Source organism: Protopterus annectens, chromosome 8.part0 (genome assembly GCF_019279795.1).
Source record: "Protopterus annectens isolate FY-2018-M chromosome 8.part0, PAN1.0, whole genome shotgun sequence".
Taxonomy (NCBI): Eukaryota; Metazoa; Chordata; order Ceratodontiformes; family Protopteridae; genus Protopterus; species Protopterus annectens.
This window is the reverse complement of record NC_056741.1, coordinates 867070571-867084006: the sequence shown is the minus strand read 5'-3', so window position 1 is coordinate 867084006 and position 13436 is coordinate 867070571. Positions and strand designations below refer to the sequence as shown.

General features: G+C 39.6%; 1 protein-coding gene across 5 annotated transcripts in view; it reads right to left on the bottom strand.

Moving 5' to 3' along the window:
• HDAC6 (histone deacetylase 6) overlaps positions 1-13436 on the bottom strand; it is a 1533697-nt gene that overhangs the window by 42267 nt on the left and 1477994 nt on the right. For all 5 annotated transcript variants that reach the window (XM_044080374.1, XM_044080376.1, XM_044080377.1 and 2 more), the window contains one exon: positions 9231-9359. In XM_044080374.1, coding sequence (XP_043936309.1) covers positions 9231-9359 — 129 coding nt within the window. The remainder of the gene's footprint in view (positions 1-9230; positions 9360-13436) is intronic.

Sequence of the window (13436 nt, the reverse complement as noted above, 5' to 3'; positions counted from 1 at the left end):
CTAGGAAACGCTCTCCTTCTCTTCCAACCATTTCATCTTAACCCAAATATAAATATTAACAATAAACTGATTAATTTAAATAATTTCCCGTTAATGAAAAACTATTCCTTATGGGATATACTCAAATATAATCACTTATCCCTAACAGAACTCCGTACGAAGTTAGGTTTACCTAAAAAATATATTATCACACTGAGGCAATTAAAAGAGATTACCATATCGTGGATCTCCAGTTTTCCCAGTACTAATATGGAAGAAAACCAAGTGGCCACATTACTTAAAAATTTAACAAATAAGAAAAACATGGTTTCTACTGCCTTCAAATCTTTTTCCGAACTTCAAAACCAAAGAAAAATTATTTTTGCTGATTACTGGGATAAACAAGGTCTAAACATTTCAATAGAGCAGAAGCTCCAGGCTATTAATCATACACTTAAGTATTCGCCATACAAAAAACTCTGTTATACGCAATTTATGGTTACAAATAATTTATACTTAACCCCAGTACATCTGAACAAATTTGATCCGAATATCTCTACTGCATGTTCCTGTTGTTCATGCCCACATGCAGATATTATGCATATATTGTGGTCTTGTAGATATTCTCACAGCATCTGGTGTTCACTTACAGTTCGATTGGAGAAAATGGGATATCAGAAATCTACATTGTCCTGGGAGATGGCGCTACTACATATCACGAGTATTTATATACCTAAATTAAAACTCCGTGCATTAATTATTATCTGCCTCCTGGTCAAATTTTACATTACCAAGCAATGGTTGGACCGCTCCAAAATATCATGGAGGGATTTTAAGACTTTGGCCATTAAATACATCTCTTCACAAAAACTACTAATAACTAATTCCTGTAAAAGGGCTACATATCAAAGAATATGGGACTTCATTTTCCAGCTGTTGGATACTCAATAACTTTTAATCCCCATAATTAACATCTATCTTAATAAAAGGATCTAGGAAAGGAATTTATTTCGACACTTAACGCACTTCCCTTTTTGCAGGAGTATGGGAGTGACTCTGGGGGCATTGTAACATATCACATGAAGGCTCAACAGGATTTTATAAATTTGTTAATGGTGCTGTTTCTTTTTTTTTCTGGCACATATGTATATATGTATATAGGTTATATTTTGTTATACCTGAACCTTCTCGTGTAAAATTTATACACTAACTACTGTAATATGTTCATTGTTTTTTTTTTTCCTTTGTTCATGTAAATCAATAAAATTGTGTTTTAAAAAAAATAAATAAATAAATGTGTGGAATGCATTAAAGCTTTGTACTGCCAGTGCGTTCGCCACAACTTTAAATCATGTCTTGCTGACTGCAGAGACATCAGCATTCTCTAGGGTGAGGACAGCCTGGAGGGAGTGAAGTTCCTTGTTTAGACTCCTAGCATTAAGCAGTAACACCTTTAGATTTTCTTGATTTTAATTTGCTGTGTCAGAAGCACTTTCAATACGGCATTGCCTAAAAAAGGCACTATGAAGGGAAGGACAATGTTTTAGCTAATATTCAAAAGCCTAGATGGGAGAAGTGCAGACCATCTCTGGCAAAGCACAGTGGTCTGTTGGACCATCTCATTCCATATTGGAAAATACTGCACTCCCTCAGAATGACAACAGAAACTAAGCCAATTATTTAAGTCAGTCATCTTCTGTTCTTACTGTTGCATCATCCCTGGAGAAAGTAAAATGCTGCTCAATGTTAGGCTCATACAGCCTGGAACAAACATTCTACAAGATGTCTCTCTTCATATAGTCTAGCGAAGTACATCTCGGGTCATTTACACTCACATGGACTATGAATGAGTCATACTGGTACTTGTGGTCGAATATTTTGTGGTGGATCACAGCCCCGATAAAGAAATGACCGTGACTTTCTCCTTACTCAGCCTAGTGAGAGGGGCATCAGTGTGCCTCACAATTTAGTCTCCAATGACTTTCCTTAAGGGTTTAGAAGTAGAGGCTCCAAAAAATGTGTCCGTGTGGATGTTGTTTTGAAAGAGTGGATTTGGGGCTGCTGAGGGCATTTATGTGCACTTCGTCTAAGATGACTTTGGGGTTTAGGAAAGCTACATTTAAGTGCTGCAGCATAGTGGGGCTATGTGTCTGCTTTGTACTGTGTGTGATGGGTGCAGTGTGTGTACTACTGACATCTCGATTGACACTAGGAGTGCTTCTATATGACAGCTTTGCCTCTATAGTGACATTGTGTAAAAGCATCTCACACACCATACAGTTTGAGAATTTGCTGGTTGCCAGTAAATAACAGGCAATTTCTACATTGCCTCAAGATGTCCATAACCACCAAGTCGGTAATGGAGATAGTGGGAAAGTTCATATCCATGGCAGCAGGCCCCTTTTCATTGATTATTTATTTCCCACTTGTTTACTGGATTAGTCCAACTGGATACAAGGTGACCGTTTTCAGCGGAGGCCCGGGGAGAAAAGCTCCAGATACATAGTAAAACATTATATATATAAAAAATAATAAAAAATATATAAACATAGCTATTTTGTACAAAGAGCATAGAACATATAAAAGGAGTAAAATCAGAGTTTTACAAATGATGCAGTATACAATGGTTAGACTACTGAGAAACAAATTAAACAAGATATTATACAACAAATATACAATTGCTTAAACAAATTCAAAAAGAAGTTTCCATAGACAAACAGAGTCATAAACTAGAAATCATAACTATAAAGGTGGCCTAAACACCTGGTTCACAGTACTATTCACTAAGGGAAACTACACAGTACACCTGTGATCTAGGGATGTTGAAAGTCAGAGACAGGTGAAATTAGTCTGGTTCTATACAGGAACATATCCAAGTTTTGAATAGGAGATCTTTTAGTATGGATTTGAAAGTATGTTTAATATTTAGACATCTAATGTCATGGGGTAGAGAGTTCCAGGCCTTAGCAACTGCATACGAATAAAGAGATTGGCTTGAGCTATGTAAGCAATTGACGGTTATGTTAATTGATTAGACGGTTGTGCTAAGAATATAAAGTAATTTCAGGGGTATCTGGTTTGCAACTATGGGGACAGTGCTCGTCACTGCAAACTAGTTACCCTGTGTGAAATTTCAAGGGTGTTTTACAGGAAAAATGTCAACTTAAGGTGCCTGCATCTATACAGGGCACTGCCAAACACTTGAGGGGAAAATACTAAAGTAGACTGTGATGACTTATGGACAAAGCATTTAAGGAGATATTATGAAGTTAGTTTAAACAGCAGCTTATCAAGCAGTACTTACAGAAAAGAAAGAATTAGGTTCGTCAAGAATGATGAATATTGGAGATTCATCTAATTGGCTACTACTAGTTCTGGTATCACCACAGGTTCATGCTGCTGGGATACAATGCCCCTTTTTGCTTTTTCTCTTACCAGAAGCAAAACAGTACCAATCCCAAGATAAGAAGCAGGCCACAGGTTCTTTGGTGATCAACAGTCTTGTTCCAGATGATGCAAGGGTTTGTGGGCTTCTTGTAGCCCTTTCCTGGTAGATACTTGAATAACAAACAGACCATTCAGAAGGTCCCAAACATACACTCACTGCCAAATTAGAGACAGTCAAGAATCAATGCCCACTACTCCTCTCATCAGGAGCAAAATATAAGCACAAACTCCAAGTTGGTACCTATGAAGCAGTTTTCAGGCTTTCTGGTGATCAGCACTCTCCAGGAAATAATGTCCCTATGCTCCTTCTCTTGCCAGGAGCAAACAAAACCACTAATCCCAAGACGACTACTGAGATGCAGAATGTGGGCTCTCCAATAATTGGTCTTGGACCAGGTTTTGCAGATTTTAAAGGTAAGGTGGAAACAATGGGTTAATATCCTAAGTGCAGCAGTGTGCACTAGGTAGTTAGATAAAAATTGTATTTATTTATTTATTTACATTTGTTAATTGGGTAGTCTCCGACTGGGTTGAAAAAAACTGTTTTCAGAGGAGACCCGGGGAGAAAAACTCCACAACAAAAAGAACATTAAAGTACAAGCAGTAAACTTAGTTCAAGTAGTACATTGCTAATAATATGTAAATGACCTTAACAAAAATATTACAACAAAATATAACAGAATACAATATAAACATTCATTTTTCAGGCATACAGGAATGTTATTTTTTTTATAATTTATATGAGGCACAAAAGTTATGCAGCTTTACAAGTTGAGTCACTTCTGAATTGGTTATGTAGTTTTAGTCGTCTTAAGGAACAAAAATTAAAGATAAGGCAAGTAGTGGGATAGCCCTATGTGGGATGAGCACTATTTGAGCTAACATGTGTGAGATGAGTGGGAAAAAACAGGAAGAATATTAGTTGGGAGCAATACAGGGGCATAACCAATTATCATTTAAATAGTCTTTCAGGGTAGTTTTAAATGTGGACAGGTTGGGGTTTTTAGTTATCTGTTGAGGAAGGATGTTCTAATCTCTGGCTATTTTATGGGAGTCTCCATGATAGTTGTGAGAATGGGTTACTTTTAGCATTAGTTTGCTGGATGACCTAAGGAGTCTACAGTTCGTGTTTGGCTGGACTAGGTTTGACAGAGCTGGGCAGTCGGTAGGGTTGAATATGATTTTATGGGCAAGTGAAAGCTGTTTTAGTAATAATAGACTAGGAAGTTCTAGCCAGTTGAGCTGCCAGAGAGCAGTGCAGTGGTGTGTTCTGTGGGGTTGGTTGGTGACAAACTTAGCTATTCTGTTATAGCAGGAATCAAGTTTATTTAGGTTGGTTTTTGATAGGTTAAAGACCTCACAGCAGTACAGGAGGGTGCATAGCAAGTGGGATCTTGCAGTGGCCAGTCTAGCTTGTTGTGTAAGGTAAGGTTTAACTCTGTATAGAGCACCTAGTTTAGAGTGGATTTTTTTGATGGTCAGATAGATGTGTTTATCACATTTAGTGAGTCATCAATGGTTACTCCTAGCAGCTTGGTCTGATTGATGGTTTCAATTTTTGTACCGTTGTTAGATAGTATGGAGAGGGATTGGGTACTGGGTTTGGAAGTTTTATTACAGAAAATTATGAGCTTGGTCTTATTTGTATTTAGTTCGCGGCTGGCGAGGTACTTTTCAATGTCTTGGAATAATGATTGCATTTTGTGTTGGAATTCTTGTGGAGAGTGGGCTGAGCAGATAAGGGAGGAGTCATCGGCATATTGGATAACGGTGGCATGTTGGGTGGCGATATATAGGTTGTTGGTAAAGATTATGAAGAAGAGGGGCCCAAGTATGGAGCCTTGTGGTACCCCCGTGGTGATTGGTAACAGTGGCGAGAGGCTGTCTGCCCATTTAGTGGCCTGCTGATGGTCGGATAGATAACTGTGAAACCATGTTAGGGGTGTGGTATTGAGATTTAAGTGTCAAGTTTTTTGAGGAGCAGCTGATGGGACACTATGTCAAAAGCTTTAGACATATCTAAGAAAATGGCTGAGACTAGTTGTCCTCCATTTTTGAGGTGGCAAATGGTCTCTGTAAAGGTTATGAGGGTTGAGTTAGTACTGTATTTAGGCCTGAAGCCATGGTGGATGCTGGAGAGTAGGTTGTTGGTAGTGAGGTGATTCATGAGCTGCTGGCAGATGCACTTCTCTAGAATTTTGGTACGGGGGGATAGAATAGCAATGGGATGGTAGTTAGTTACGTCTCTAGATGGGCTGCCCTTATGAAGTGGTATGATATGAGAGATTTCCATAATTTGGGAACGTACCATTTGGAAACAGAGTGGTTTATTAGTAATGCTATTGGGTAGGCGATGGATTGGGCAGCTAGTTTTAGGTATTCATTTGGAAGCTGGTCAGCAGCTAAGCAGCAGGGTTTTAATTTACACAGGAGTTTTTTTATGTAGGAAGTTGGAATGGGAATAAAGGAGAAGGAGTTTGCTTCATTAGCGGTAGGGGAGGGGACAATGAGTGGTGGGATTGTTTTGCTGTCTAGGAGAGAAGTGACAGAGTCGATGAAGTGGGAATTGAATTGTGAGGCTAAGGGCACAGAGGAGTTAGAGTGAGGGGGGCAGGGTCAGGGGTTTTACCAGGGTTAAGGAGGTGGTCGATATTCTACCAGAATCTTTGTGGATTGTGCAGGTATTTTTGTTGTCAGGTGAGGAAATAGGTTCTTTTATCCTTGGTGATGTTTTTTTTAGCATGGTTTCTAAGTTGTTTGTAAAGGGTGAGATTATTTTTGGTCAAACGATATAGTGACCAGGCCTCATCTCTTTGTTTCATTAGTTATTTTGTTTCTTTAGAAAACCATGGTAGCGGTTTACTTTTTTGGCAAATTTTTCTGAGGGGGGCAAGATTATTTAATATTTCAAATAATTTGTTATTGAAGTATTCTACAGCTAGGTCTAGTTGCAGTTTTATTTAATGGGGACCAATCACAGTTTTGTAGTAGTAAACTGAAGGTATCAGAGGAGAAATATTTTTTTGCTACGAGTGTATTTGTATGAGATGCTGGTTTGGATATGCGTTTTCTTCCTAACTAGAAATGTAGGGGCATGGTCACTTAGCGTAACTGGTAAACAGCCTGCCTGGTAGCTGTGGTTTGGTTTGTTGGTTAAAATCCAGTCTAGAAGTGTCTTTTTATTGGAGTAACTCAAGGTTGAGCAATCTAAGAGGAGAACCATTAATTGTAAAAGTGCAAGACAGATTGCATGGGGGTGAGCACTTAGTATTTTGGCTCTATGGAATACAGAAAAATGGCCAATAAATTTAAATAGCTGAAGAGTGACTTCACAAAATGATAACTTTGTACTTACTGACAATAACTAATGAGAGAAAGAAGAGACTACGGATAGAACACAAAGACGTAGGATGATGTCAGACTATAAATGGAACACAAGGATGCAGACTGATTGATGTCAGATTATAGATGAGGTACAGAGATGTGGATTGATGTCAGCTTAAGGATGGAACACAGAGATGTGGACTGATGTCAGATTATGGATGGAACAGAGATGTGGACAGGTGTCAAATTATAGATGGAACACAAGGATGCAGACAGACAATGACTGATGTGAGACACTGGATAGAACACAGAGAAGTGGACTGATGTCAGACTATGGACAGGCTGACCTGCCTTTACTTGAAAGGGAAAGATGGAATCTAATGGAAGATGTAGATTTTATTTGAAGTAATGTTCTCTCAGCAGGAAAAAAAAGAGCACCTTCCCTGGCAACAATGAAAGGAAGCAATGCTTCTTCTTTCTCTCTTATCAGGGAATCCTAGAGCACCTTCCTTTGATGAGAACGAGTGAGCTTGCTAACAAGTCATTAGCACGTAGCACAGTACTCTGGGTTATAATCTGTACCTAAATAGTGCTAAGACACTTGTCTGTGCTATTAGTCCCCCGTGTTTAGAAAAGACATCTTTGGGCGAGTCATACAACCCAAAGGAAGGTAGAGTGACTATTTATTTAAATTAAGCATAACGGGCCTTGTTTGAGTTGGGAAACCTGTAGTGGAGAGCATGGCAGCACACAATATCACACTACTCCTCTATATACAAGTATGCACTGTCAACAACAGTGTGCTTTGGGAGATGGGGGGGGGGGTTCACTACACATAATAGACAACAGTCCAACGAGCAGAACAATGGGTCCTGATCCTTGTCTGCCAGGCTGTAACTGGGCCTGGCAGTTTCAGTAGGTTGGAGATCAGATGATGGACAGCAGCAAATAAACAAGCAGAATGATAGCTTGTGTGGAATTTCCTTTACCTCAGCCAACAAATGTAAGACTGCATTTAGAAAGGGCACTGCACAACTCACAGAACCTTTGCCTTAATAAGGCTTTTGTTTAGAATGTGAAAGTAACAGAAGCTGTCCACAAACTCCAACAAAACGAGTCTGTAGTAATAGACTGTCAGTTGTGCTGGAATAGAAGCTACATGAGTACAGGCAGTCAAACTTGATGAGAAGGGCTTGTGCTTTGTCCCACTGATTCTCTTCTGGCTTGCCACAATACCTTGGGCCGGGTCTACTTCCTATAAAAATCCCACTTATCCAACTTTCATAACATCGAGATGAGAACACCAAAAGTCCACAACACCGACCAGTTGGAACACTGACGTTTAACTAGTAAGTAGCCCATTGGCCAACCCGACAAGCAAGCTGAAACGAAAGCAAATAAAACCTACCCAAGTGGGGGGATGTACCCCCCACACCCCCTCCAAACTAAATATACTAACTCTGAGACTGCACTACTGTGGAGGTCAGTGGCAAAGGTCAACATGCTGGCCAAGCAGTTACTTACCTTTAGTTACACATCAGTGTTGTGGACTTTCAGTGTTCTTGGCTCGATGTTATGAAAGTTGGGCAAGTGGGATTTTGTTTATATGAAGGGGACCCTTGGGTCATATATGTACCCCCTGGAAAAGAATGCAACACAAGGTTGAACAGTATCCCTATGAAGGAAAGCATACTAAATGTGAAACACTGCTTAAAGCAAAGAACTTTGTTTATGAAGTAAGAAAAACCATAAATAGTTTTACATGTCCTCCTCTTTAAGCCTTTGCTTCATTCCTAAACAAAATATCTGTTTGTAGAGTCTGACGTAGACCAGTGAAGTAGCACCACTCAGCAGTTTTTGGACAGTGGTAATGTCCAGTGGCACCTATGCCAAAACAAGTTACCATTATCTGGAATGGGTACTAGGTGGCTTCTATGGCTTTGCTAACCATATTAGAGATGTCAGTAGACTTAGAAACACCTGGTTGATTATGAGAAATAATTTCCTTTGGTACTGGGTACACTATAACATACACAGACATTTCCAGGGCTGGATGAAAAGGGGGTGCTCAGAATTTTAGTCACATTTGTAATTTTTTTTGGAAAGCTTCAGGCACAGTCTCTTACTGATCATCTTAACATATTCCCACACTTGTACTTTATATTTCCTCCCCTCCCATGTTGCTCTGAATACATGCAAATCTGCTATGATTGCACCAAAGGACAAATGCATACTTTACAATGAAAGAAAAAAAAACACAGGTACACTCACAACATAAAACAATGCATTTACAATAAAAGTAGTATAAAACATCTCAACTAACAGTTTTCCATGTTTAATGTCCTCAAAGTAGTTGACAAACACCCTCAAGACTCAAAGTAATGTTAACAAACCTACATATACAAAATGCATGTTTCAGTTGACAAGGAGTCTCTCTAATCACCTTTTCAGAAAACATAACTTTACATGCAAAGACTAACCTTGTTATGAACATACGATTCACAGCCATAACACCAGACAGATAGGTCTGTATAGCTCAGTACAAGCAGGTGTCCTGTACTTAAACCGTGCATCAGCATGTGCTCATTAACATATCTTCCGCAGTACACCTATATAAGAAAAATAATTAATATTAGATGATCTTTGCTCTTCCCTGCCTACTGAGTGTAGTCACTGTGTGGGAGTGGAACAAGAACAATGCTTTACTGGTAGTGGATGGGAGGTTCAAAGAAAACTGATTGACCTGAATGAGTTTTAACAAAAGATCCAGAAATTAAAATCAATGGACTGAACACATCAGAATTTTATAAATGAATTAAAACTTTAAATTAAGTCCAAACAAGTGAAGTTTTAACAACTAAAAATCCATGTATAAACATATTTGCAAATCACTCCACTCTTTATCAAGGCATCGTAAGATATGCAAACAAAACAAAACAAAAAATGCTTCAGCACGACGACTCAAAAATCCTTGAGGATAAATAGGTCACAATGCACCCAAGAACAAAAGCCAGATTCTACTAGATACAGGTTGTTACTGCAGCTTAACAGGAAGCTGGCTTGTGTTCTTTAACACCGGATTAACCAAACCTAATACTGTGATCACCCCCATAAGTGACAGCACCTAGGAAAGACCAACAAGATAGTAAAAAGTACTCACTGGTACCTACTTTACAGGCTCAGCAACTCCCAAGCTCCCCAGAATGTGTTATTCAGAGCTTATTCCTGGAGGTCTTCTAAGATCCGATGTGGGCACCTGCACACACGGCTGAAGCAACCATGGTCACTTGAAGAGAGTCTGCTCCCTTTCTGGTTTCTTCTAGGGGGGAAATCTTTTCTAGGGCAGAGTCCCTGACTGGCTGGCCTCACCCTTAATTTATCTGTCTGACCAGGAAATGTTTCTTTTCCAAAGCCAGGTTACTGATTTAGTTCTCCTTGGTAAATCACAAAATCCTTGTTCCACAAATGTTCAGCAAGAAAAAAACAAGAATCCAAAAAGAATGACAAATAAGATTAGTCTGTGGTCAAATTCCCCATCTTCATTGGGTCCTCCAGAGACAACACCATGTCTTTTCATCCCAAGAACCTGGCTGTGGACAGCTTGTTAGAAAAACTGCTGAGACGATGGGCATCTATGACACAATCTCATACAAATAAATGTACATAAAAGATGGAGTACCTGGTCCTCCTGGAATCACAGCCTAAGGTGGTTTACTTCATCACATTCATGTGAAAATGCTGTGGTCAAGCTGATTTTAGAAGCCACTGAAAAGCTCCTAGCTGTGTCTCAAAGGTCAGGTAATTAGTACCCTCACTCCATAAGGTATTATTTTATTGGCCAACATAGCTACTGCCACCATTAATGCAACAACTTGACAAGGCTTGTTAAAGTAAACCCTTCCATAGGAGGAATGCAAATTTCTGGAAATCCATAGGGGGAAAAATGCATAATGCCTCTACTCTAGACCTGTACATTACCAATCACAATGCATAACTCACTAGGAACTGGAGAAATGTACAAAAAAAATCATAGAGGTTGATGTCCGATACCAACACACTAAGACTAGGATAGTAATGACTAGAATAATGTCAAGAAGCTGTGTCTCTGGGTTGTTAATGAAAATCCAAGTAACAGATGAAAAAAATAAACACTCCTTTCCCTGGCAATAATTTATCTGGAAAGGTCGTCTTTCTGTGTCATCAGTCAAATACACAATCCAGCAGCACAGCTTTCTTACAAGTTGAAAGGAAAGCGCCCTCCAAATCCTGTAGCTGACATAAAATGGCACCTCCCCAAAGTCAGCAGCAGAGATAGAGAAAGCCCTAGCAGTATCAAAAGGCAACTCCTCATTCACATCTAACCCTTAACTAGAGGGCTTGATAAGTTATGTGATAACCTACTAGGCTCCTTTGGGCAACACAAGACATGGCTCCTTCTGCTACACCAACTGTCCCTGTACATCCCCCCCTTGACTACTACCCCAAAATGGTTTCTATGGGTCCCCAATGTATGACCCTTCCACATTCCTCAGTACAAAAGACTCAGGTCTGGATTTTGAAACATAACCAAAGTAAGGTTCAGAGTAGATGAGCAAACTTCTTTTTGCAACAAAGAAAGAACCTACCAGAGTGACACACACATCTAAATGGAAAAAGTGTACTACTGTGGCAGTATCTTTTTTTTTTTTTTTTAGATGATTGTTAAACAGAAATCCTCACAATGTCCGTTTGCAGTTAGACCTGGAAGCACTGCCTGGTAAAGTGGTTTGACAAGAGCCAAAGTATGAAAAATGAAGAACTGGCGAAATGGACTCGGGACTATAGGTCAAAACCTCATAAAACAGCTCACAACCTTCATTCCATCCATCCATCCTCAACCCTTTTTCCCATTTTTATACATGGGGTTGGGGTGTCTCTTTGCCAGTGACAATCATCTTGAGCCAAGGTTTACACCACCGAGTGGCTAGCCCTGCTGCTGTAGTTCATCCGTTTCGCACACACACACACACACACACACACACACACTCTCTCCTAGGGCTAATTTAGAGTGCTCAATCCACCTGCTGTATGTCTTTGGAGTCTGGGAGGAAACTGGAGCACAAAACCACACGACTGCAGGAAGGACATGCATACTCCTCACAGAAGGCACCTAGCCAAGAACTGAACCTGAGAAGCTCTTGCTGTGAGCCAACAATGTTAACCACTGCACCACAGTGGCTGTCCTAAAAGCTCACAACCTTCATTAACTCTGTTAAATTACCAGACAAGAAGGTTTGTGAGGCTTTAAACACTTTAACAAAGTTTCTACAACCCTAGTATAGTTCAAGTAGATTTGCTTTACCACTGAAATACAGAATTAAAATATTTTACATTTTAAAGTTCAACTTTCAGCAGTTTCTCCATTTTATGATCATATCCTGGGGAAAGTATTTCTGAACCTGGATGTTTCCAAGACATTTCTCAGGTATTTCACCAATCTTAAGTTTCTAATAAAGAATATAAATTCTGAATGAGAGTTAAATTGTCTTGGAAGGATTAGCTCTACCCAACCCACCCCCAGCTACTTGTGACACAAAAAAGTTTAATTTACCACAGAATACAATGATGTTCTCTCCAACATTTCTCCCCAGCTTGTTGTGCTCACAACTCCTCTTCTAACACCAATACTGCTCAAACTATTAGCTTATTATAGGTGCCTCCCCTCCCTCCCAGCCCGCATGTCAAGTCTATCCTTTGGGTTGCGCCAAACCTAGGGGTAGAAAGCCATAACTCAGCTGGGTCTGTAAGTGAGAATGGAGGAGCCTCAGTGCATAAGCATTTTTAGTGACTGCTAACTTCACGCCCCCTCTAGTGACTATGGTGGCAGGCAGACTCTCTAGTGTTAGTAATGCCAGGGTTGACATACACAGCCATTCATGTTCTAGTAAACTCTCCTGCTCCAGTGCTGAGCACTTCTTGGCATGTTGTGTCCCCAACTCCCCCATTTCCCAAAATAAACATTCATCCACCTGACAGATGGGGCTCAAGGTAACAGGATTTCTATTTCCCTGTAACCTTCCCCCATCTCTGGGATGGGTAAGCTGATATGGGTAAAGGTATCATAACTCTATTCTATGAATTCAACATTTAGGCAAAATACATTGTATTTTGTAAAGCTTTGTTCTGCTGCCTATAACTTTAGATGGATGAATCTCAACACTTTGTAGACTTGCAGCCAGAAGAATCTTTTTTGGCTATCCCTAAAGATACAGTGTCATTAAGAACCAATGTAAAATCCTTTCCAAAGGTCATATCATTTTGGGGTATTTTCCAGCAAAATCTCATCTGGGAGAAGTACTACTTACCAGCTTAGATGTATTACATTTTATCTGCTTCAAACTACAGAATTCCGGAAAACACAAGCTACTATTTACTTTGTTAAAGGCAAATAAAGTAAGCCTATTAATGAAGAAAGTAAATCTTGGTCAAATAATTGCTTTTATATGTGCTACTCTTCAGCAGGAAGATCATTTCTAGGGCCAGTCAATGCCAGTTCTACAAGAGCTGCTGCAGCTTTGACTTATTGCTTTATGGGAGTTTCTATCTGGAGTTATTTGTGCTTCTGTTACCTGGATAGCTATACACACATTTACAAAGCATTACAGCTTGGCTATTCAGTACAGGGGAAGACCAGGGGTTGTAAAGAA